Source organism: Oreochromis aureus, linkage group 4 (assembly GCF_013358895.1).
Source record: "Oreochromis aureus strain Israel breed Guangdong linkage group 4, ZZ_aureus, whole genome shotgun sequence".
Taxonomy (NCBI): domain Eukaryota; kingdom Metazoa; phylum Chordata; class Actinopteri; order Cichliformes; family Cichlidae; genus Oreochromis; species Oreochromis aureus.
The window spans coordinates 2,509,853-2,537,448 of record NC_052945.1 but is presented as its reverse complement, the minus strand read 5'-3'; the positions used below and the strand labels follow the sequence as shown (position 1 = coordinate 2,537,448).

At 41.7% G+C, this 27,596-nt stretch overlaps 1 protein-coding gene across 1 annotated transcript in view; it reads left to right on the top strand.

Moving 5' to 3' along the window:
- The first annotated feature begins 15,418 nt into the window (after positions 1-15,418).
- Positions 15,419-27,596, top strand: part of LOC116330643 (transmembrane protease serine 9-like) — a 58,709-nt gene continuing 46,531 nt past the window's right edge. Inside the window, exons 1-2 of the mRNA XM_039611013.1 lie at positions 15,419-15,466; positions 18,619-18,639. Of these exons, the coding sequence (XP_039466947.1) occupies positions 15,430-15,466; positions 18,619-18,639 (58 nt within the window). The 5' untranslated portion in view covers positions 15,419-15,429. The remainder of the gene's footprint in view (positions 15,467-18,618; positions 18,640-27,596) is intronic.

Genomic DNA, 27,596 nt, shown 5'->3' with positions numbered 1-27,596 from the left:
TTTGACCCCTAATCATCTTCTTCTGTTAAAGACCTCCCCGATATTACCACCAGGAGTATTCCATTCCACTGATATGTACACACACAGAAGATGGAAACAAGTCCAATACATGTCTGACTTATTTTGGAAAAGATGGGTGAAGGAATACCTACTACAGCAACAGGAACGTCAGTGATGGATTGGAGTAAAAAGGAACCTCATCGTGGGAGATCTGGTTCTCATCATGGACAGTTCGGCACCTCGAAACTCTTGGCCAATGGGACGTGTGATAAAGACTTTTCCGGATTCGTTCGTCAAGCTCGGATTAAGACTCAGACTAGTTACCTGGATCGACCTATTACCAAACTGTGTCTACTGCTGGAGGCAGATCACAGTTAAAGACTTCTGGGTCTAGCGGTGACATTAAGAGGGCGTTGTCAGTCTGTCATTCACTGGTTTTGATTTTGACAGAGAGGAGGGCTGGGTAGCCGTAGTTTTTGTTGACTGCAGCACAACAAGTTTCCCCTTGTTGCATTAGAGCCTGTGATGTTTTAAGAGTCTGAATCAGGAGCCGATCACATTACTCTGTAAACTCTCAAAGCACTTTAATAAATAAGCAAACAATTCCACCTCTCGCATTATTGCGTAAAGTTGACAGCACGTCAGGCAAATAGGCAGACTCCATCCCCGGCCTCTAGCGACTGTGGAAGTCGCTACAAGGAGACTATTACATCTTATGTGGGCCAATAAAAATAACCCAAAACCAGTAGTAATAATTTTGCTTGATGCCCAGAAAGCTTTTGACAGGGTTGAATGGAGTTTTTTATTCACCGCATTGTCAAAATTTGGAATTGGTGATAATTTTTGTAGCTGGGTTAAGACACTTTATTCAGGGCCGAAAGCCTCTATCCTGACTGATGTCCCCTTTTTTTAATATCTCCAGGTCCAGGGCTACTCTTGTTCACTATTGTTCACTATTTTTTGGAACCCCTGGCTATTAAAATTAGGGAAGATTCAAGTATTGTGGGTGTGAATGGAGGGGGGAGAGAACATAAATTGTTATATCTTCACTGCGTGTTACTAGTATAACAATGATTCTCGGACCACGACGTCACTTTGAGTATTTATTATAGCGGCATGACTTCCAGCACAGGACTAGTTCGAACAACCACAACAGTACACATTTCCCGTCATGCACCTGGTGCATGACCACTACGGGTCCTGCTATAACCCAAAATACACAACATCTCCTCCCCTCTTACAAAGGATGTACTACGGAATAAACAGGTGATCTACTCAAAACTTCTGTCTTCACTGGAACATGACAGTAATAGCATCACAAACATTTCACCCTTCCTTTTATTAACTGTATGGTTAGAACAACAACTCTTTTAATTGCTAACTTGGGAGTGAGGGTAGACTACCTCGACCTCCCCATGACCCATGGGGATTATTCTGCCCCGTTCACTTGGGTCAGGTGCTATCTAATAACTCAGACGAACAGGAGGCCGCCGCTCTCTGTTGGGGTATCGGCGGTCTGTGGTAACGTCAGTCTGTGTGCTCTCTTGTGGAGCCTTTGTTTCTGTCACTGAAGATGTCTCAGTCTCTCTTGCAGTCTCATTTACAGTAGGAACCACTTTTCCTGATGCGGTGGAGTTCTCTACTTGCATGTGTGGATGGACTGATAAGTCGGTGAGTGCATTTTAAGATCTTCAAAAGGCCTTTCTGCAGACACTGGTGCGGTCTGTAGTAGCTGATCCACGTGCCTTCTCCACACTCCATCGGCAACCTGTACTGTATATGAAACTGGTCCAGTTTGTGCGATGACAGTTGCAGGAACCCACTTGTGTTCTCCTCGGTAGTTCCTGGCCAGCACTGACTCACCGGGGCTGAAGACTCTGTCCTTGACCTGTTGGCCCCTGTACATAATTTGTTTCTCTTGTTGTTTTTGCACAGTGTCCTTCACAGTTGAGGGTTTCAAAAGATCAAAGGCAGTGCGCAGATCTCTCTTGAACATTGTGTTGGCAGGAGATGTCCTTGTGGTTGCATGTGGACTGTTCCGGTAGTTAAGCAGAAACTTGTGCAGTCTCTGATGCAGTGTTCCTTGGCCTTGTGATGTTTTCAGTGCATGTTTCATTGTCTGAACAAACCTTTCTGCAAGGCCATTCGTTGCAGGATGGTATATAGCTGATGTAATGTGCTGCACTCCATTAGCTTGCAGGAAAGCCTCCATTTCCTGTGAAACCAGTTGAGGTCCATTGTCAGAGACTATCTGTGTAGGAGATCCAAACCTACTGAACATTTCTCCTAGTGCTTCTATGGTCTTCTCAGTGGTGGTTGATTTCATGATGGTCACTTCAGGCCATTTACTGTGTGCATCAACAGCTACAAGAAACATTTTGTCCTCGTATGGACCTGCAAAGTCAATGTGCACACGATGCCATGGCTCCTGTGGGAACTCCCAGGGATGGAGAGGAGCAAGTGGTGGGTTGTTCCGGACCTTATGACACGATGAACAGTTTTTAGCAATCTCCTCAATCTGTTTGTCCATATTTGGCCACCAAAAATAGATTCTCGCTATTTCCTTCATTCTCACTATTCCACTGTGTCCTGCATGAAGTTGCTTCAACAGTTTTGTTTGAAGTGACAGGGGAATAATGACTCTCCTCCCCCACAGCAAACATCCCGCCTGAACAGAAAGCTCCGCCCGCTTTCCAAGGAAGGCCTTCAAGTCTACATCCTCACCTGCAGGAAGACCCTTAATGATCCAGTCCATCACTGCTGACAACACAGGGTCATTTCTGGACGCTCTTTTCACCTGCACAGCCGAAACCGGTGCTGTCTCTACCTCCCTGAAGTAGAGGATCTCAACAGTGTCAGAGTCGGGTTTTTTAACAGGGAGAGGTAACCTGGACAACCCATCTGCATTGCAATGAGACTCCGATTTGCGATACTTGATGTCATACGAATGTCCTGACAATATCAACGCCCACCTCTGGAGACGAGAAGCAGCAAGAGATGGAATCCCTGTGTAGGGTCCCAGGATGGTTGTGAGAGGTCTATGGTCAGTTAACAGTGTAAACTTCCTACCGTACAAGTACTGGTGAAATTTCCGAACACCAAATACAATGCTCAGAGCCTCTCGTTCCAGCTGAGCATAGTTGGTCTCTGCCGTGTTTAATGTCCTTGATGCGAATGCAATTGGCCTTTCTTCGCCGTTTGGGAGAATGTGGGAAATCACTGCCCCCACCCCATAGGGTGAAGCATCAGAGGCAAGCTGAATTGGAAACTTAGGATTGAAGTGGGTTAGCACCTCGGATGCAGTCAGTGAATCCTTTGCCTTTTGAAAGGCCTCTTGACAGCTTGCTGTCCACTTCCATGCTTCCTCCTTGCGTAGCAGGTTATGCAGTGGTTTCAGGAGTGATGCCAAGTTGGGTATGAACCGTCCATAGTAGTTCAACAGTTATAAAAAAGACTTTAACTGGCTGACATTTTGTGGTGGGGGTGCATCCACAATTGCTGTGATCTTCGAAGGTGCAGTGTGTAGTCCATTTGCATCAATCACGTGCCCTAGATATTCCACAGATGACTGGAAAAAGTCACATTTCTCCTTACGGACTCTCAATCCGTATTCCTTCAGTCTCTGAAGGGTCGCATCCAAGTTGCGCAGATGTTCTTCATCATCTGCTCCTGTACACAGGATATCATCCAAGTAACACTGCACACCAGGTAATCCGCTCAGGATTTGATCAATCGCTCGCTGAAACAATGCTGGAGCTGATGTGATGCCAAAAGGCAACCTGCAGTATCTGAAAAGTCCCTTATGTGTGTTGATAGTCAACATGTCACGTGACTGCTCTTCAACGTGCATTTGCAGGTAAGCCTGGTTGAGATCTATTTTGCTGAACTTTTGTCCCCCACTCAGACCAGCAAATAAGTCATCAATCAGAGGGAGAGGATACTGCTCTGCTGTTAAAACAGGATTCACGGATACCTTGAAGTCTCCGCAGATCCGGATTCCTCCGTCCTTTTTAGGAACTGGAACGATAGGCGTGGCCCACTCGCTGGTTGTAACCGGCTCCAGAACACCATTCTTGACCAATGCGTCTAAGTTAGACTCCACCTTGGGCCGAATGGCATACGGCACAGGTCTAGCCTTCATAAAGACTGGCTTGCTGTCAGGTTTGAGATGCAGCTTTACTGTAATTTTTTTCATGCTGCCCAGTTCCTCACGAAAAACCTCTTTGTGCTTTCCCAGTATGGCCTGCAGCTGAGAGGAACCATGCGACAGCTTCCTCACTTCTTGCCAGTTGAGTCTGATTGCTTTGAGCCACACACGTCCCATTATAGCAGGGCAGTCCTTCTGCGTAACATACACAGGCAGCTTAGCACTTTGGTCATTGCATTGAACAGTCACCTCTGTCATTCCTTTCATTGGCACTCGATGTCCAGTATATCCCTTAAATACTGTGTCGGAGGGTTTGAGTGGAAGGTGCTTCAGACACTTCCTGTAGACATTATATGACACTAATGATGCTTTTGAACCTGTGTCAATCTGCATTTTTACAACATGTCCTTCCAGTTTGGGCTTGACCCAAAAGCCGTCTGAGGTTTCATCCACATTCAGTATGCGCACAGTATTTATTGCAGACAACACTTCTTCATCTGAGGAATCACTTACTCTGTCCTCATGAAGCTTAACTGTGCGAACATGTCTTTCCTTTTTGAATTTTGCAGTGCCTCTTTTATTTCCAGTCTTTGAGCCCTTATCCTTGCTCTTTTTGTTCCTGCATGCCCGTGCTACATGGCCTTTTTTTCCACAGTTGTTGCAATCCATTTCCTTGCACCAGCAATCACTAGCAAGGTGTCCTAACTTGCCACAGTGGAAACATGGTCCTAGTACATTTGCTTTACCACTGTCAAGTTTGTGTACTCTGTCTGTAGCATGTAGAGCATGGGCTTCTTTCGACGCCATTTCCATGCTCACACTGATATTAATTGCCTTCTCAAGAGTCAAGTCACTTTCCGTGAGTAATTTCTTCTGTGCAGCTTCATTTCTTAACCCACACACGAGTCTGTCTCTTAATGTGTCATTTAAAACATCTTTAAACTCACAGTGTTCAGCTAATTTGCGTAACGATGCAACGAACATTGTGACAGACTCACCCTCTTCTTGGTTTCGCTTGTGAAACCTGAACCGTTCAGCGATCACGAGGGGCTTGGGCGAAAAATGTTTGGTCAGTGTGTCCACAATCTCTGTGAAACTTTTATTGCCTGGCTTTGCTGGCTGCAGCAGGCTCCTTAGCAGGTTAAAAGTCTTTGGGCCTATCACACTCAAAAAAATGGGCACCAATTTATCATCCTGTATGTCATTAGCCGCAACGAAATATCCAAAACGCTCCGTATATGAGCTCCATTGCTCCGTGCTTTCGTCAAAGGGACCGATTGAGCCAATAACTCCAGCCATTACTCGGCTCCTGGTTAAATGGCACTCTTCCCCACACAACTGTTCCTTTTCGTAACGTCTTTTTTATTTTTTTATTTTTTTGCGTTACTCACGGAGTTTTTCCTTCGTCGACTTTTCCGCTGTTCACTCCTCCCCGTTTCGCTGAAAAAATCGGCATCCACCGCCGCACACCGGGTGGCTCGTCCTCACATCGGCGCCGTCTAACACCGGGCCAGCTCGAGACATCGGCAGGAAAAAAAAAACAGTGCAAAACTCCGTATTGTCGCGGACTGCAGCGCCGGTCCAGTCATCCTCGTCGCCACTTTTTGTTATATCTTCACTGCGTGTTACTAGTATAACAATGATTCTCGGACCACGACGTCACTTTGAGTATTTATTATAGCGGCATGACTTCCAGCACAGGACTAGTTCGAACAACCACAACAGTACACATTTCCCGTCATGCACCTGGTGCATGACCACTACGGGTCCTGCTATAACCCAAAATACACAACATAAATTATTTCTATATGCAGACAATATTTTGGTGGTGTTTCAGGACCCTACCAATTCTACAACTAAATTGCTAAATGTTATTGGTGAATTCTCTAAATTATCAGGCCACAAAATTAACGGGCAAAAGTCGGAAGCAATGCCAATATCTCAAACATGTATTGCTAATTCATTATCAGCTTTCAATTTCAATGTGTTACAAAAAGGGATGAAATACTTAGGAATAATACTTAATCCGAATGTTGATGAAATTATGATTGATAATGTAGGAAAACTACTTACTAGGATTAAAACTAATTTGGAGAAATGGTGTAAGCTGCAATTGATATTATGGGGCAAAGTAAATACGATAAAGATGGCAGTAGCTCCTCTGATCAATTATTTCATTTGAATGATACCAATTTGTATTTCACCTCAAATTTTCATAAGATATGATAATATGATAAAACACTTTCTTTGGGATGGTGGTAGACCGCGGATCAATCTTTGTAGACTGTACCAACCGAGAAAAGAAGGGGGTTTATCCCTACCCAACATAAAGCAGTACAGCATCTCATTTGAAATGTCCAAGCTGTGTAAACACTGGGCAGCAATAAATTCGGACTTAGACTGGGTTCTAATGGAACGTTATTATTGTGCGATCTATTGTACAATATAAAGCGCCTTGAGGCGACTTTTGTTGTGATTTGGCGCTATATAAATAAAATTGAATTGAATTGAATTGAATTGAACGTGAACTGGTCTTTCCATTCACTCCCATTGAGGTGCTGGCTCAAAAACCGGACAATAAAGGGAATAGAGTAAATAACCCTATTTTAAAGGGTTATTTATGGCAAGAGGTTCATAAGAGCAGTAATCTCTCCCCATACTTTCAAAAAATATGCACCCCAGTGTTACAACCCAAAAATAAAAATAGGTAAACAAACAATTTATTGGCAACAGTGGCACAAAAACGGCATAAGATTAATAAGTGATTTATATGAAGATAACATGCTTATGTCTTTTAATGATTTGACAGGAAAGTTTAATTTGGAAGGACCCGGCCATTTTTGGCAATATTTACAAATGAGAGACTGTCGTAGTACATGCTTTATGGGAATGTCCACTGGTCTCCCCAATATTGGAAAACGTTTTAGAATATATGGAGGGTTGGGTGAAATTGTAAATTACCTAGATCACCAAGACTGTACCTATTGGGGGACAGAGGCGAGGTGCCAAAGTTAGACAAAGCAGGCTTCAGAGTGCTAAACACTGGGATTGTGATGTGTGTTCGTCTTAATTTAACACTTTGGAAAGACCCTCGGACTCCAACCCTAAAAATGTGGAAGGAGAAAATGATTGAAAATGATTGAAAATGCCGCATGCGAGAAAATGCTGGGAAGACTGATCAGCAAGACAAAGACTCTAACAGAACAATGGGACAGTTTTTGTTTGATTTGATTTTGATATACCTTTATTAGTCCCACAAGGGGAAATTTCATGTTAAGGCTGCCGACCTATTGCACGCAATGGCGGCGCCATCTTACCCTCCGACCATACATACATTACACAAAAACATCACATGGGGAAGACAGGTCAGAGAGGTATAACAATTGAAAATGCACCACATTGTGGCTGTAGCTCAGGTGGTAGAGCAGGTCAGCCACTAATCAGAAGGTCGGTGGTTCGATCCCAGGCTGCCTCCTGGCTGCATGCCAAATATCCTTGGGCAAGATACTAACCCCATGTTTGCCTACTGGTGGTGGTCAGAGGGCCCGGTGGCGCCAGTGTCCGGCTGCCTCGCCTCTGTCAGTGCGCCCCAGGGCAGCTGTGGCTACAACGTAGCTTGCCATGTGTGTGAATGTGTGCGTGAATGGGTGAATGACTGAATGTAGTGTAAAGCGCTTTGGGGTCCTTAGGGACTGAGTAAAGCGCTATACAAATGCAGGCCATTTACCATTTACATGAGGAAAGATAAGGAGAAAAAAATAACTCCCCCCAGACTGAGCTCCAACAGGGAGATCAGTAACGAAAAAAAACACCTCTGCACATAGCACATGAAAAAACTCTTAATACACCAAAGAAACACATGACAAGCAACAGGGATGGGTAAAGGGTGAGAGACAGCCGATGTAGACAGTACATCCGGGCTTGCAGCCTATGCGCTGGGCTCCTTGATCCACCGTCAGCATCGGAAGGGAATAAGCGTCGAAGGCGTGGGGAGGGGGGATGAGTGTATGTCTGTGTGCATGTGCGTGTCCAGAGTTCAGCTGAGACAGTGTCCTTCGCCCTGCCAGGCTAAGTAAACAGTCTTCCAGCCAACCCAGGTGGCCTTGCATAGAATGGGAAGAACAGTCTAAACACAGTCGTTATCAGGGTGTTGTTGTTCAGCTCCAGCCTTGAGACCGCAGCAGGCACCAAAGGGGTATCCGCATGAAGTGATGGTGGTTTTTACTTTAGTGCAAATGTAACACAGTAAGGGGAATTGTTGAAAAGAATATATAAATGGGCCAATAGGTTCGACTATAGGAGCACAGGGGTGTGTTTAAATGAGACACAGAGACAAGAATGTAACTCAAAAGAACCAGCCGACTTTAGTGAAATAAACCATAAGGTTGACAAGCACAGGTTAAAGACACTTTACAGTGGTAGAAAGGAAACTTACAAAAAATGAAAGAGAAGTAAAACACATAAACTACTAAAACAATGACTTGGCCAAGTGTTACTTTTGGTTTTCAATGTTCGGGTTTCAATGTTCGGGTGCACCCTAGTAACCTAACTCCTTAACCCTTATAGAAACAGATTACACGAATCTAATGTACATTCAAATGAAAGTCTCACACTCTTTTCACATGTAGAGAATGTTCTACACATGAGCTCATTATTCAAAGTCCCAAATAAAAAATGTCCAAGGGGTAAAGTCCAAAAAATTCCCAGGGTGTGAAAGAAAATAGGGGTGGAAGAATGTCAGTCAGTGGTCTCATGTATAACCAGCTGTGTGTGAAAGTGTGAGTGAGAGTGATACAGTCCTACCACACCGCAAGGTGCAGCAGATCATCAAGTGGAAAAGAAGCAAATCTCAGTCTCTCTAAGTCCAGGTGGGAAGGCTCGCCATCTATTTCACTGGAGGAATCCACCTCAGGAACAATTCAGCATACAAAAAAAACCTGACCTGTCAACAGACAGGGTCAGAAGAGCAATTCAAATATTCATTATGCTGTTCTAGCTATAATTCACAACTTAGAATTTTGTTGACATCATGTTCGACATCAATTTGCAATTAAAATATTCAAATTTGCAAAAATAAAACATCTGTCTTACACAAACTATGCATTACTGCAATATATTGTCAATATTCGTATTTGTACATTGCAAAACACTTCTTCAAATATATTATGAAAACATTACAACTTATAACCAAACTAAGTAAAGGTATTGCATATGCAACAATTTTTAATCAAACAATTCAGATAAATTCAGTTACTGAACAATAAAGTGCAAAACAGACTTAAACTGAGGCATACAATATGTGCTCACCGATCTCAGTGCATCACGGCCGAAGACAATGGTATGGTGTCTCTCGGTCGGAACATGCGGGGCTCTAAATAACGTAACAGGACATGTTGTTTTTTCTCTTTCATAACAGTAATACGACGTGAAGGAAAATAAACATAAGTTGCGCTTCAAGTGTTACCTTACTTCTGGAAGCAGATTGAGATGAACTTTAAGGCAGTTGATAACAACCAGAGCTAACAAAGGCTAACAGTTTAGCTCCACGCGGTACTTTCTAAAGTCGCCAGAAAACTGCAGCATTCGCCTGTTTACTCACTGTGGCTACTCTTAACATGGAAGGTAGCTGATAATTAGCGAACTTATGTGCAGCATAGTTGGTTGCAACTTATATCTAATACTTTTTCCAGCTCGAAAGCTTCAGTCTCTCTTTTCTCCTGCCAGCACGCGACTACCTCCACACATAGCAACGAACACAGAGCAGGTGGGTGGGACACACAGCGGCAGGATGCTTTCCCATTGGCCAAAACATACTGGGACTTGTGCATTTCGATTGGTTGGGCAAGCTGTCCATCTCTCCTCATATCTCTCACTCCTTAAAGTGGTACCCTCATTTTATGTGGGTTACACAAACAACTCATATGAATTTCAAAGCTGTTCTAACAGTCCGACACTGGTCTCTCAATCTCCCGTTGGAGAGCCGTGAGCTTCTCCATGATGTTATCAAACTTGTGCTCCGTGATGTTGTCATTCTTAATAATAATAATAAATAATAATAATAATACATTTTACTTGAGGGCGCCTTTCAGAAACCCAAGGTCACCTTACAAAAAAACACAATTAATAAAAGGAACAGTAGTCATACAATACATAAAATAAGTTAAAATTACAAAACAGAGCATGACAACAGATAAAATCAGCATTAAAGCGAATAAGCCAGTTTAAACAGATGTGTTTTGAGCTGTGTCTTGAATACGGAGAGGGAGTCAATATTTCTTAGTGCAGGGGGAAGAGAGTTCCAGAGCCGGGGAGCAGAGCGACTGAAAGCTCTGTTCCCCATAGTAATAAGGTGTGAGGACGGAACAGTAAGATGAATAGCAGATGATGATCTGAGAGGGCGGGAAACAGTGGTGATATGGAGCAGGTCACACAAATATGAAGGAGCAGATTTATGGATACACTTGTAAGTAAGAAGTAAGATTTTAAAATTTATCCTGGCTTCTATGGGCAACCAGTGAAGCTGCTGAAGAACTGGGGTAATATGAGCACTTAACAGAGTACGGGTTATGATCCGAGCTGCAGAATTTTGAAGAAGTTGGAGTTTATGAAGGGACCTTTTAGGGAGACCAAATAGGAGGGAATTACAGTAATCAATACGGGATGTAATAAGACTATGGACAAGGATGGCAGCAGCATGAGGGGTAAGGAAGGGACGGAGTCGGTTAATATTACGTAAATGGAAGTAAGCAGACCAGGTTATGTAATTAATGTGAGACTGGAATGAAAGAGTATTATCAAGTATGATGCCCAAACTCTTAACCTGAGGGGAGGGAAAGGTGGGAGAATTTTCAATGTTAATGGAAAAGCTGTGGGATTTGGTTAAGATAGATGGTGTACCAACAAGTAAAACTTCAGTTTTATTACTGTTAAGTTTGAGGAAATTGGAGGAGAACCAGGATCTAATCTCAATAAGACAGTCTGAGAAGGAGGGAGGTGGGAGGGATGAATTGGGTTTAGAAGAAAGGTAGAGCTGGGTGTCATCGGCATAACAGTGGAAATTTATATTATATTTTCGGAATATATAACCAAGAGGAAGCATATAAATAATGAATAAAAGAGGCCCCAATACTGAACCCTGGGGCACACCAGCAGAAACAGGAAAGAGAGTTGAAGAATGGGATTTAAGTTGGATAAACTGAGTGCGATCTGAGAGATAGGAGGTAAACCAGGCAAGGGGGGTATGACTAATACCAATGGAAGCTAACCGGTTCAGGAGAATATTGTGAGAAATGGTATCAAACGCCGCACTAAGATCAAGAAGGATGAGAATGGATAGGAGACCAGAATCAGCTGCCATCAGAAGGTCATTGGTAATTCTTAACAGAGCAGTTTCTGTGCTATGATTGGGGTGGAAACCAGATTGAAATTGTTCATAGAGATTATGGTCATTGAGATGTAAATGAAGCTGGGCGGCGACAACTTTTTCAAGAATTTTTGAAATAAAGGGGAGATTTGATATAGGGCGAAGATTATCAAAGTTATTGGGGTCTGCACCAGGCTTTTTGAGAATTGGGATAACAGAAGCCTTTTTCAGTGCTTCAGGAACAATTCCAGTGTTCAGGGAGGAATGGATAATGCTGGTTATGAGAGGTGCTAACGAGGGAAGACAGGCTTTAACTAACACAGTGGGGAGAGGGTCAAGTTGACAGGTGGATGACTTAGATTTTTTAATGAGATTAGATACGTCAGTTATGGAGGGAAGAGTAAAGCTTGAAAATAACTGACAGGAAGACAGTGGGGGAACCAGGAAGTCTACTTCAGAGTCAGGAGCTCCTAAAGAGTTAAGTTGACGGTGAATGTCTGAGATTTTACAAGTGAAAAAAGAGATCAGAGAGTTGCAAAAATCAACAGAATACATCTGGGAGGGGAATGTGTCTGGAGGTTTTGTAATTTTACTGAACAATGAATAGAGGGACCTGGAGTTACCTTCATTAGAACTAATTAAACCAGAGTAGTAAGCAGATTTGGCTGAGGAAATGCAGTCCTTATAGAACAAAACATGATCGTGCATTTCTTTATGTACAGTAAGTCCGGTTTTCTTGAATAGACATTCGAGTTGGCGTCCTTTAGCTTTAAGGTGACGCAGGTCAGAGGTAAACCATGGAGCTGAACGGGAAAATGAGACAGTTCGATGTTTAAGGGGAGCAAATATGTTAAGAAGGTTATGAAGGTTGACATTATAATGACAAACGAGTTCATGATGGGTTGAGGAGCTGTGGATAGATGGAAGGTCATGGACGGCAGATGAAAAAACAGCTGGGTTGATATTACTAATTTTCCTGAAAGTGATATTACAAGAGATACAGGTTTTGGAAGCGGTTATGTTTGCATCAAAAGAAATAAACATATGATCAGACTGGGGAAACAATGTGGTTTTACAATGGGTGGGGGTAATGCCAGAACAACAGACCAAATCCAGGATATGACCTTTGGAATGGGTAGGAAATTTTATGTACTGTAGAAGCTGTTAAGGTTCAAATATTGAGGCGGAATCCAAAAATAATAACCACTGATCCGGGCTGGTGCAATTAGACGGAGATTTTAATGTACACACATGCGGAGTCCAACACTGTGCAGATTCAGCGTTGAACTAACTTACAATAGTCAGAACAAAGACTTTATAGGGTTGGCAGTCTGCCTGTTGCCAGGCAGACTCAAACAAAGCATACGTCACTCCAAAACCACAAACGTTCAGTTAACTTTGAACACAGTTTTTAACAAAGAACATTGTCTTCGGCTCGACCCCAGGTGCTTCCTGTCACCATCCTGCCCAGGCTTATCTTCTGGAACATCAGGTCCACGTTCTGCACAAACTGTCACTCAGGCACAACTTTGCAGTCGCAAGCAAAACATAATTAAACTCTTACCTATATAAATGAGTCTATCTAATATGTGTGTGTATGTGGGTGTCAGTTTCTGCTGCCCTTTATTTCACCCTTCACTTCCTCAGCTAAACCTTGTAACCTTTCCACTAGACAGAAGGCCAGGAAATACACAACTGAAACTATGTGTGTGTGTATGTGTGTAATAATCTTGACTGATATATAAAATGTATAAAACAAATGTTTCAATCTAATACAACTACTTAAAGCATAATCAAAGCTTAATCAGAAATATAAATGCATCAAAGATGATAATAGCATCATCCAAACTGCTCCTCAGAATTACTTGCACTGAGACTGTGCTTTCGGTTTCACTTCTGCAGAAGCATGCAGTTTCCTGTCTTATTTTGAGGATACTCAGCGTTAGGCCTTTTCTTTCACAATGCAGTCTGCCCATAAACTTTTAAGATTATAGATTCAAAAGCATTTCGGGTTATAGATTCAACTCAACAGTTTAAAGTGGTTCTTCCTGGACCTGTAATAAAAGCTTAATTGGGTGCCAATATGTTTAAACATCTAAATGCACTATCAATATTAATAATTAATGGAATAGTAATAATGATCATAAAAAATAGCAGCAAATAATAGCGGTAAAATATTCCTCCTCTTCACAAAGCCCAAAACTTTCCAGGCAGGAGGTAAAATCTCTGGAAAGAGGGATTTTATTATTGTCCATATGAATATTGAAGTCACCAGCAATGATCAGATTTGGAGAAAGTATAGAGAAATGAGTGAGAAGAGCAGAAAATTCATTTAAAAACTCCTTGTTTGGCTTAGGTGGCCGATAAACAGTACATATGATGGTGGGGGTAGATCCAGGGAGCTGTAGTGCAGTATATTCAAATGAATGGGAGGGAGGGGCAGAGACAGGGAGCACTTTCCAGTGCCTCCGGTGAATTATCGCGAGATCTCCGCCCCTCCCCGAGATGCGAGGTTGACAGGTGTAAACAAACTCAGATGGAGTGGAGTCGTTGAGAGAAACAAAGTCATTAGGCTGTTGCCATGTTTCAGTCAAACAAAGAAAGTCCAACTTACGATCACAGAGGAGATCATGTACGAGATGTCCCTTACCAGTGAGAGAGCGGATGTTTAATAGACCAAACTTGATGCTGGAGTTACCGTACCTCACAGTAGGCTTGTGCTCAAAGAGCCGATTCTGAGAACTCATGACTGCAGTGAGCTTCTCCAAGATGTGATCTAATTTGCGCTCAAAGGTGTTATTCCGAGCGAGCCCCTCAAGATGTAATTCAGTTTGCACTCAGAGGTCTTATTCTGAGTATTCACAGCAGCCGTAAGCTTCTCCAAGATCTTATCCATGCTGCACTCAATGAGCCCATTTTGAGAAACTCACGCCTCGTCCCATCGTTTCAATCCCAGCGGGCAGCCTTGTGGGAGTTTGAACAGCCGGTTCCGCTTCCTTAATTCTTCGATAAACCAGGGCCAAGCCAGCTCAGATCAGCAAGAACCCTGTTATCATGGTTCCGAATAGGTAGATATCTTCAGCACTCAGGCTCACCCGAGCCCAGACTTCTCGTTGAGAAAAGGGTGTCAATCGCATTCAGAGACCAGTTGATCAAATCCATAATTCCTCTTTAGGTTTTAGAGAACAGACTGTGAGAGAGTGTTCCAGGGAAAAGTAATACAAAAAACACGAGACTAGACAAGGACACAAGAGGCTAAGCAGGGAGAGGAGAGGAGAGGAGGAGGAGAGGAGAAAAGTGCGACCGCCTTCGTCAAGAGCAAGAGCAGTTTGTATGGGTCTACAACATGATGACAGGGTGAGATACAGTCTGAATTAAGAATTAAGGGTCTTGTGTGTGCAACAGTTTATTTATTTATTTACTTGTGTGGTTTTTGTTGTTTTGGGTTGTTATGTTATGTTTTTTTTAATGTTCAAAATAATAAAAAACTTTAATTACAAAAAACAACACCGTAGACTACATGTTCTCAGGTATCCTGAGCAGCAGGCTGACACAAAGAGAAACTAATCTTTGCTGCTCCTAAACTGCAAACAGACTTTTAAGATCACTACATTTATATTATTCAGCTTTTAAAATACTTCAGTCTGTAGCAGGATTTTGGTTTCATGATGTAAAATTAATAATTAATTCTAAAAATAAGTTAGTCATCAGTAAAAAAGTTGCTCCCTGAAAGCTGAAATTCCTGTTTAATACAGCATGTTTGATGTGAGGAAGATCAGGTGACCCGCATTGAGGCGTTGGGTGTGTTGCCAGACAGGAATCTGAGAGGTGTGTTTAATGCAGACAAAGAGAGGAAGGTTATTTAAGCCTCAGCAGGTCTGGAGGTATGGATCTTACAGTGATGGCTTTCTACAAAGTGATGTGTTTGGCTGCTGGGCTGATGCTCCTGACCCAAGGTAAGAGCTCTCTGCACACACCTGCATCAGGTATGACTCAGAGGGTGAAAACACTCAGGAGCACATCGCTTCATTTAAAGTGAGACTGCAGGAAAAGGAGGACTGGTGTTGTGTTTTAGGTTCATCTTTATCTTGGTTATGAAAGCTAAAACACAGATTAACCGTTCCTAAACCGTTTGGTTTAGGCAGAAGCTGAGAGGCTGAACTGTTCTCCATCCATCAGCATTTGTCTCACAGTTATTAGAGCTGCTTTATTTTATTTTAGCTTTGTTTCATTTTTTTACTTTCATTTTCAATTCAGTTTATTTTTTGATGATTTAATCAGTCAGTTTTGAGTCATACACAGAGATTTATTCATGAGGCTATAAATGTTTAAAAAACTAAAAACGTTTAATAATGATTATTTGATGGTTGTTTATAACTTTAAAACTGCTCTCTGAGCGTATGACCGCCTTCTCCAGCTGCTGTCTTTACTACATGAATCGATCTAATGGCATCTGAAAAAAGAAACCGAAAGGATTATTTTTAATTTCCTGCAACAGTAAAAGTTTATTTTATAAATATTTCTCAATAAAATTAAAGCTACCCCGTCATTATTTAGTGTCGAGTTTCAGATTTAGTAAATATTTTAGATCGACTTTCATGATCATATCTCAGTCTGCACAATGTGGACTGGAGTGTTGTATCACTTTAGTTAAAATGTAAAAAATGTGTGTCTTTAATATTTAATTGGAAATATATTTAAGGGGAAAAGATGGTTGGCTTATTTCTTAAATTCAGTCATTTATGGGATTATTAGCTGCAGCTTTAACCAGCTGAGATGTTTCTAAAACAATTATTTAAATGAAAAAGTGTGACGGTGTGTGATGCGCATCAGTTTGTTGTGGCAGTTGAAGATGTGATAACAGGTTTAATTTGTCACAGCTCAGTGCAGGAATTGCGTTAGATTCTGATAAGGTGCCGCATCGTTTGTGTCCAAACTGATTTAGAAGGTGAATCAGAACAGGCTCTCCCAGAAATGTTCTGAAAGACCTTTTCTATCGAACAATGGAGTAATTGTGGAGAGTGGAAAATGAAAAGATAACTATAAAAACAATGAGTGGCTGAGCTGAGAACACATATAAACATAAACACACAAAAAGATCAGAAAACTTTAAAGAAAAGAGTTCACTGATCTTTATCAGAAAACAACTACATGATAACAATCCTCTCAGAAGAGGTGGTAAAACCAGTCTAACTACAGAGATTGCATTTAACAGATGAAGGAAGCTGTCCACTGTTAATATTTATATAAAAAATATATATGAAGATTCTTCATAATAAATTCTATTTATTAACATCTTACTGAAAAATTAGAACACTCAAAATTAACAGGCTAACTTGCTTAGAATAGCACCTTCAATCTAGCCAAATAAAAAAAGCAGAAAACTAACAAACTCTTGGAAATACAGTCAAAACTAACCACGGATAATAAATGAACTACTTCAGGGCTCTAGAGTGCAACCAATTTGTCGCAAATGCGAGCAAATTTTTCAATGGTGCGACTAAAAAAAATGTTTGGTTGCACCAGTGCGACCAATTGTTCGGGTAACAAAAAAATAAAAAAATAAAAAAATCTCTGCAACTCTCCGTGTGGTCAACAACAGACGCACATTATGCCCCTATCGTGGACTAAACCAATCAGAGATAGTCAGGGGACCCAGGCGCGGTTCTTCTTCACAGAAACATAGTGCATTTATTTACAGTGAAACAGACAGGGAAGTCCAACAATTCACTCAAAAGTGCAATTTTCCAATCGTGCTCGTCCCTTGCTCCCAGTGCGTTCCATGTTGTAACTCCCTTAGTGTGTGTGCTCCCCAACTCACTTCTCCGCTCGCCTCTCCTGGAGGAAGAAGGAAAAATCCACTATTAGCCACACGCTAGCTGTGGCCCAGGCCCATAGAAAACAGGTCTTCCCTGGATCTGGCATCAAGCTGGCACTTCTGACTGACCGGTGTCATGGCAGAGTGTATGTCAACCAGATGTGGGCCAGGTCTGGCAATGATGGCACTGTTTATGTTCCTAGTTTCCTAGCACTCAGTGTAGAGAAAGTGTGTGATTGTTAGAAGACCCAGATGCCATGTTGCAATACTATACTGCTATGGTAGCCAACGTTTCAAATGCAGGTTTGACAGGTTTGTGAGTGTACACTTTATCCAAAACCTTGTGACGGTTTACTTATGTTTACCACTGGGTGGCTGTAGCTAAGGAGGTAGAGCAGGTCACCTACTGATTGAAAGGTTAGTGGTTCGATCCATCCTCTAGTCTGTATCTCAAGATTGTGAATGTTTATGAATGTAGTTAGGGAGCACTCAGTGTAGAGAAAGTGTGTGATTGTTGTATAGAGCACTTTAAGGAATCCGGGAGACTAGAAAAGTGATATATAAGAGTCAGCCCATTCACTATCTGAACATGTGTCATGTTACTTGTGCACTGTTTTGCATGTTCTGGCACATGTTGTTATTACATGGCTTGATTAAGGTACACATTATTCTGACATCTGGGGCCAAAGCTGAAACTGTTCTGGGCCAGCACAGGGCCAGCAGTTTGTCTACAACTGGCCCGTGGCTGCACATAACTTACACATGGCCCACATACCACACACAATGACGGCCCTTTGGTGGCCCAGATCAGGTTTGCCAAAGGTAGTCCACACATGGGCCAGCACAGGACCACCAGTGTGTCTGCAAATGGCCTTGTGCTGGCCCATGTGTGGGCCACATCTGGGAAACCAGATCTGGGCCCCCACATGGGTCACCATTCTTTGCAGTATGTGTGCCATGTGTAAGGACATTGTGTGGGCCAGATCCAGGCCATACCAATTTTGCTACGTGGGTTGGAGGGTCTGTTAGTACAGTAACCTCACAGCAGCTGTGTTATTGATCAGATTATGTCATTAAAAATGCTCTAACAGCCCAGAGGTCGAGTTCAGGTAAAGCCAAACAGACAGCTAGCAGCTACAGCCCCTCCCCATGGGGACTGACTCACTGCTGGATGCTTTTAGCTAACCACAGATATTGAATTTCCCCACTATTATTACAGACAATGAACAAACCACAGACAGATGAATGCAGATTTTTTTGTTTAAACATTGCTTGTTTTCTGTGTTTCAGAGTCTGAGTCACAGCTGGATGGTAAGATAAAGTTTCTTTGTGTAATGATTTACTTTTATGTGTAATAAATCTTTAGTTTCATATGAATATTAGTTTGTGAGTGAACTGTAGACTCCCAGGATCACTGTGTCCTCACTCAGCAGTTTGTAATGCTGAGAGTTTACAGCTCATACAGTAATGCTCACTCTGTGTTTTAATGTCTGTCTTCAGTTTGTGGTCAGGCGTCTCTGAACACCAGGATTGTAGGAGGACAGGTGGCCCCTGTTGGCAGCTGGCCCTGGCAGGTCAGTCTGCAAACATCTGGGTCCCACTTCTGTGGAGGATCCCTCATTAACAGTCAGTGGGTGCTGACTGCTGCTCACTGCCTTCAAAAGTGAGTGGCTGTAGTTCAGGTGGTAGAGCAGGTCATCTACTGATCGGAAGGTTGGTGGTTCAATTCGTGGCTTCCCCTAGACTGCATGCCAAATATCCTTGGGCAAGATGCTAACCCCGATGCGTCCATCGGAGTATGAATGTGTGTGAATGTAAGTTAGAAAGCACCTAGGGTCTGCAATGGGTGTGAATGGGTGAATGCACAAGTTGTATAAAGCGCTTTGAGTGCTCAGAAGAGTAGAAAAGTGCTACATAAAAACCAGTCCATTTACCATTTACCGTTAATGAGGCTGAAGCTGCACACTAAACATGATTTAAAGAGATTATGGAGGGTCCTAATCTGGGGGCTCAGGGGGGTAAAAGGATCAATATTTATATATATTTATATATAAATATTTTTTTCAACTGTTCCTTAATTTTCTGTTAAACACATTGAATTTTCATGCAATGAAATGTGGTATATTAAAAAAACGATCACTTTCAAATATTTAAAAGGGCAGAAAGTCAAACTTTTTATATGTTTTCATGTTTCTAACAATCACAACAACTGTGCACTGTTTGTGTCTCTCCTGATGATCTCAGCAGTACTGTAAATGGTTTGACTGTGAATCTGGGCCTTCAGAGTCTACAGGGATCTAATCCCAATGCAGTGTCTCGGACAGTAACACAGATCATCAAACATCCAAACTACAACTTTGTTACCAATGACAACGACATCTGCCTCCTGCAGCTCTCCTCACCAGTGACTTTCACCAGCTACATTTCTCCCGTCTGCCTGGCAGCTTCAGACAGCACCTTCTACAGCGGTGTTAACAGCTGGGTCACCGGCTGGGGCAATATAGGAAGTGGAGGTGGGTCACTGGTTTGAACAGATTAATATTGTCTGAGGATCCCTTTCTCTCTGAGGATGACAGCAAACAAACAGCTTCTCCAAAGTATCCATAAAGGAGGCCTTTGTCTGCTTATTTCATGATTCTGTTGCTGAAGAGAAGCCTAAATAAGTTTCAGAAACTATGATTTATGAATTGATAGAAAAGACACCAAATTTCTGAGCCAACCTCAAAGGAAATGTTTGTAAAAAAAAAAAAAAAAAAAAAAACTGGCCTCATGCAGTTTCGTTTTTGATGATAAACCTGTGCACGTGGAGGGGAAACAGACTTTATAAACACTAAAACATGGATTGAAATATTTGGGAAATGTCTGCAGCATCAAATACAGAGATACAAACAGAACATCAAAAACACTTTAAAGAACTGTTTGAGCATTTTTTTTTACTTTTAATCAGATTTGTCTGGTGGTTTAATATATATCTGTCTTGTGACCACTGAAAGTGGGAAATCTTTTGAGATAAAACCTATTCACCACCAGAATAAATGCCACGAAGTGGAACGATCCTTTGTTTACTGTTCTGGTTTGTACCTTTAATCTGTCACACGCTGTTTATTAAACAGATTTTTATTTTACCCCTTCAGTGTCGCTTCCTTCTCCACAAAACCTGATGGAGGTGGAGGTTCCTGTTGTGGGAAACAGACAGTGTAACTGTAACTATGGAGTGGGAACAATCACTGACAACATGATCTGTGCCGGGTTAAGTGCAGGAGGAAAGGACTCCTGTCAGGTGATTGTTGTTACCTGTGTTTGGCACATTTTCACCTTTTACAGATTATTCTTCTTAGTTTTTCAGGTGCACACAGATGCAGTCAGTTCCTTTCTATTTAAAATACCTGATCTGCCAAGAGAGACTATATCGAGCTGCGTGTAATTTACTAACAGAACAGATGCAGTTTTTTAACTATAACCAGGAAATCATATATGTGGCCCGGTCATGGGGAATGAGACAGGACACAGGAAGGATTCTTGGGTTTTTTATTTTCTGATTGCAGAAAGGCTTAAATTTAACAATAAATCGAGAGATCCCACGTTGGGGTTCCATGTTTAACAGAATGATAAAGTATACCATATTTTAACAAATTCAACAGCAGGTTTTGAATTGTCACTAACCCAAAACTAGTGGAAGCAACCGTTAGGACACTTAACCACTGCAGGCATGCACTCACTTAACTTGGCTCACGAAGAACACTGACGTGGAGTCTCACGCAACGATCCCGTGCTGAGGAGCGCTCACCCAAACTCTTACAGTTTTTTTCAGTCGCTAACAAGCGTTTGTCCAAACAGTTGTCACATTTGCAAAACTCTAAACACAATTAGCACAGCATCGGTCTGTTGTGGCCATACCATTCACACATTTCATGTCGTGTTCACCCAATATGCAGTCAGTGAACACATTTCCACAATGCTTACATTTCCTTAACAGACAAGCTATACCTCCCAACAAAATTATGGACTGTGTTTGTAGTATTTACGAATGTTAACACACAACATCCCACAATAGCAAAAACAATATTCCAAACCTTAGATACAGTATAAAAACCTCTGCTTCTGCAATGATATCAGTACAAAAACAATATCAATATCAAAAATATATCTCAGCTGATAATAAACAAACAATTGAATAATTGACACACAGCTGATTTATGTTGGGTAAATTGGGCCAACCACAGCTTATTCCATTCTGGCTTAGACTCAGTGGGGTTTATAAGGCAAGACCTTGAGGAGTGATGTTTTGGAAACAAAAAAAGACAAACACTGTAATGTCTGGTCGAGGAAGAGTAAGAGCAAGGGGCCCAGGGAGAAGAGCAGGCCCAAGGAGAGGGCAAGGTAGAGGTGTAAGAATGCATGGTGGTGGCATTCCAAGGGCTGCAAGAACAGTAGTCAGTGATGAAATTCGTGCCACTATCATTGACCATGTAATCAACCATGGTCTTTCACTAAGAGAGGCTGGTGAAAGAGTGCAGCCCAATTTGAGGCGGTCAACGGTTGCCTCCATTATACGCATCTTTCAACAAACCAACAGGTAAGTATTGCATTTTACATGGATTGTTTCTATTCTCACTTGACATGTCAATATGGTCATACAGTAATGCATATGTTGAATTTTTGTCTTTCTAAAGAATGCAACGTCTTCCACCCTCTGGGGAAGAGGAAAGCTCCTCAGTAATGATCAGGAGCTTGCCATTGTAGAAATGGTTGCTGCAAATAATGCAATAAAACTGCGTGAAATTCAAACTAGAATTGTGGCGGACCATGAGATATTTGACAATATCGATAGAATCAGCCTCACAACCATTACGCGGACATTGTCCAAACACAGAGTGCGGATGAAGCAGCTCTACACTGTTCCCTTTGAGAGGAACAGTGAGAGGGTCAAGGAGCTACGACGACAATATGTCCAGGTATAGTGTATATTCAATCCAATGTCCAGTTCTATAAGCTTTGCACTTTGCAAGTAGGTAACCTACACAATACTAGGTTACAGTACAGTATGGTATACAGTAATAACATGACTTACATAAACTTTGTTTCAGAGAGTTATGGAATTGAGGCCAACCAGGCCCCTCATGAATTCATATACATCGATGAGGCAGGATTCAATCTGGCCAAAAGGCGTCGACGTGGACGAAATGTAATTGGAAAAAGGGCCACAGTTGATGTGCCAGGACAGAGAGGGGCAAACATTACCATGTGTGCAGCAATTGCAAATGCAGGATTACTCCTTCACAGATGTCAGGTTGGACCCTATAATACAGAGCGCTTGCTTGCCTTTCTCAATGATCTCCACCAGCGCCTGGTTCCAGAGCAGGGTCAGGAGGGTGAAAACATGAGGACCTTTGTAATTACCTGGGACAATGTGGCTTTCCATCACTGCAAGCAATAACAACATGGTTTGAAGTCCACCCAAGACTGGTAAGTCTCTTCCTTCCACCCTATTCACCTTTCCTCAACCCCATAGAGGAGTTCTTTTCTGCATGGAGGTGGAAGGTTTATGACCATCAGCCACATGACCAGATGTCCTCCTTGAAGCCATGGATGCTGGCTCCAGGGACATCACAGTTGACGATTGCCAAGGGTGGATCCGACATACCAGGCGGTTTTATCCCAGGTGCATCGACTTGGATAACATCAGATGTGATGTTGATGAAAACATGTGGCCTAACCCTGAAGATCGCAGAGATTAGATGCAAATTTTTGCCTTTTTTAGCCCCTCCCCCCCCCCCTTTTTATCTTGGCTTTTTGCTGTTGTTTTTTTTTTTTCAGAATGCTCTTGTGTGTTTCATGGATATTTTGTTCACTGTGAGCAATACTGTAAAACTTTCTCTGTCCTATCATACCGTGTTTCTACTGTACCTCCTGTAGTAAACAGTAAAGAAACAAAAACTTGTTTGCTTTTACTGGAATGCTTTTGAATGTGAACATTACTGTACATGTGGACATACAGTTACCAACCAAGACATTTCTGGTGTCAAAATGGTGGATTGCATGTTTCGCATGCAAATACCTGTAAAACTGAAACATAAAAGTCTATGCAGTTTTGTAATGTCAATAATAGCCAGTATTTTGAAACCTGGTGTACTTTGATTGACTGCATGTACCTTGTGAAGTGAAAACAAGTGTTATTCTTTGACAGACTAATTTCATTTGAGTCAGATTTATAGTGTTTTTGTACAGTTAGTGTGTGCAGGGAAAGATGTGTTCTATTTTGAAATGAAGAGTTAGTATATATTTAACAAAATGTATTTTGAGAAAGAAAATTATCCATTTGGCCAATTGTGTTTTGTAGGTGTGAGTCTGTGTTAAGAGTTTAGAAAAAGTATCTGAAGTATGGGTAGGCGCTTGTTAGCGACTGGAAAAAACTGTAAAGCCTTTACTTTAAAATATACGCTGTTCAATACTTGACCTTAATCTTACAGAGAATGTGATGATTTTATGGCTATTTAAAGTAAGCACTGAGAGAAATTTAGCAATGCCAACATATTAAAACAACAATATTTGTCTCTTATACATAATACATTTATATATACAGTGTCAAAGGAACCTGTCTTTAAGTGAAGATTTAAGGTGACAGGAAATATAAATTAATGCAGCTTGAATCTTTACTGAAGCTCAGTATTTGAAAGAGTTCATTCACTGCTGTAATAACTAATAATGATTGAAATAATAACTTTAATATTGGCCATATTATATTTACATTACCAAAGTAAGATGACTTTAGTCTCATGAACAACATTAGGTAATTGTTATTTACTAGCTAATCTTAAGTGTTCAGTACAGAAATGAAGCCCAATAATCATGATTTCACAGTCCCGTGGTCTCAGCCTCAGATACTTATCAAATCAAAGCTTATGTAGAAACAAACAAACAAATAAACAAAAGTCTTTCTCCTTCATTTCTGTCAAACAAAGCTGCATGAAACTTTTCCAGCTGTTAGTATCATGGTTGCTAGGCAACCTGGGCAGAGGCTAGACCTTCCCATTTCACAAGCCTCACACTTCCGGCCTTAGCGGTCTTTGAGTACGCGGCCCTTGAGGACTGTTAAGGCTGCGTACTTTAAGGCTGCAGACCCTGAATTGGGATACAGCTAGACAGAGCGCTGTGAGTGGGAGGCATTCCACAGAGATTCTGAAATGCGTCACGTGTGTGTGTTTAATAGTCATTTACTGTGAGCCGTACTGACAAGTGGTTTGGCAGGGGAGCTAGCTTGCTGTATGATTCCTGTATGTGTATTTGTCCTAACGCATCGCTTGTGTCAGGGACCTGGATCTGAGCGACCCTGGGTCTATAAGCAGTTATGGACCGATTTAATATATGATGTATGTTTGCTGCACTGTGCTGTTCTTGTGTTCTTCATGCTTGTATGTATAGGCAAGTGGGCGTGTCTGTGAGTGTGGCTGAGCATAGGGTTTCAGGCAGGCTTGGTGGGTGTGTCCCATTTGGAGGCTGGCCACACCTGTAGCTAATGAAGCCTTGTCGGGGAGCTACTTACAGTTTTTTCCAATCGCTAACAAGCGCCTACCCATACTTCAGATACTTTTTCTAAACTCTTAACACAGACTCACACCTACAAAACACAATTGGCCAAATGGATAATTTTCTTCTCAAAAATACATTTTGTTAAATATATACTAACTCTTCATTTCAAAATAGAACACATCTTTCCCTGCACACACTAACTGTACAAAAACACTATAAATCTGACTCAAAATGAAATTAGTCTGTCAAAGAATAACACTTGTTTTCACTTCACAAGGTACATGCAGTCAATCAAAGTACACCAGGTTTCAAAATACTGGCTATTATTGACATTACAAAACTGCATAGACTTTTATGTTTCAGTTTTACAGGTATTTGCATGCTAAACATGCAATCCACCATTTTGACACCAGAAATGTCTTGGTTGGTAACTGTATGTCCACATGTACAGTAATGTTCACATTCAAAAGCATTCCAGTAAAAAGCAAACAAGTTTTGTTTCTTTACTGTTTACTACAGGAGGTACAGTAGAAACACGGTATGATAGGACAGAGAAAGTTTTACAGTATTGCTCACAGTGAACAAAATATCCATGAAACACACAAGAGCATTCTGAACAAAAAACAACAGCAAAAAGCCAAGATAAAAAGGGGAGGGGAGGGGCTAAAAAAGGCAAAAAATTTGCATCTAATCTCTGCGATCTTCAGGGTTAGGCCACATGTTTTCATCAACATCACATCTGATGTTATCCAAGTCGATGCACCTGGGATAAAACCGCCTGGTATGTCGGATCCACCCTTGGCAATCGTCAACTGTGATGTCCCTGGAGCCAGCATCCATGGCTTCAAGGAGGGACATCTGGTCATGTGGCTGATGGTCATAAACCTTCCACCTCCATGCAGAAAGAACTCCTCTATGGGGTTGAGGAAAGGTGAATAGGGTGGAAGGAAGAGACTTACCAGTCTTGGGTGGACTTCAAACCATGTTGTTATTGCTTATGCAGTGATGGAAAGCCACATTGTCCCAGGTAATTACAAAGGTCCTCATGTTTTCACCCTCCTGACCCTGCTCTGGAACCAGGCGCTGGTGGAGATCATTGAGAAAGGCAAGCAAGCGCTCTGTATTATAGGGTCCAACCTGACATCTGTGAAGGAGTAATCCTGCATTTGCAATTGCTGCACACATGGTAATGTTTGCCCCTCTCTGTCCTGGCACATCAACTGTGGCCCTTTTTCCAATTACATTTCGTCCACGTCGACGCCTTTTGGCCAGATTGAATCCTGCCTCATCGATGTATATGAATTCATGAGGGGCCTGGTTGGCCTCAATTCCATAACTCTCTGAAACAAAGTTTATGTAAGTCATGTTATTACTGTATACCATACTGTACTGTAACCTAGTATTGTGTAGGTTACCTACTTGCAAAGTGCAAAGCTTATAGAACTGGACATTGGATTGAATATACACTATACCTGGACATATTGTCGTCGTAGCTCCTTGACCCTCTCACTGTTCCTCTCAAAGGGAACAGTGTAGAGCTGCTTCATCCGCACTCTGTGTTTGGACAATGTCCGCGTAATGGTTGTGAGGCTGATTCTATCGATATTGTCAAATATCTCATGGTCCGCCACAATTCTAGTTTGAATTTCACGCAGTTTTATTGCATTATTTACAGCAACCATTTCTACAATGGCAAGCTCCTGATCATTACTGAGGAGCTTTCCTCTTCCCCAGAGGGTGGAAGACGTTGCATTCTTTAGAAAGACAAAAATTCAACATATGCATTACTGTATGACCATATTGACATGTCAAGTGAGAATAGAAACAATCCATGTAAAATGCAATACTTACCTGTTGGTTTGTTGAAAGATGCGTATAATGGAGGCAACCGTTGACCGCCTCAAATTGGGCTGCACTCTTTCACCAGCCTCTCTTAGTGAAAGACCATGGTTGATTACATGGTCAATGATAGTGGCACGAATTTCATCACTGACTACTGTTCTTGCAGCCCTTGGAATGCCACCACCATGCATTCTTACACCTCTACCTTGCCCTCTCCTTGGGCCTGCTCTTCTCCCTGGGCCCCTTGCTCTTACTCTTCCTCGACCAGACATTACAGTGTTTGTCTTTTTTTTGTTTCAAAACATCACTCCTCAAGGTCTTGCCTTATAAACCCCACTGAGTCTAAGCCAGAATGGAATAAGCTGTGGTTGGCCCAATTTACCCAACATAAATCAGCTGTGTGTCAATTATTCAATTGTTTGTTTATTATCAGCTGAGATATATTTTTGATATTGATATTGTTTTTGTACTGATATCATTGCAGAAGCAGAGGTTTTTATACTGTATCTAAGGTTTGGAATATTGTTTTTGCTATTGTGGGATGTTGTGTGTTAACATTCGTAAATACTACAAACACAGTCCATAATTTTGTTGGGAGGTATAGCTTGTCTGTTAAGGAAATGTAAGCATTGTGGAAATGTGTTCACTGACTGCATATTGGGTGAACACGACATGAAATGTGTGAATGGTATGGCCACAACAGACCGATGCTGTGCTAATTGTGTTTAGAGTTTTGCAAATGTGACAACTGTTTGGACAAACGCTTGTTAGCGACTGAAAAAAACTGTAAAACCACGTTAGTACTAACATCGCTAATGTCACGTAACTTTGCTGACTGAATGTTTTATTGTTCTTTGTTATTAAACATTTGCACATAAATAAGTGACATAATATTT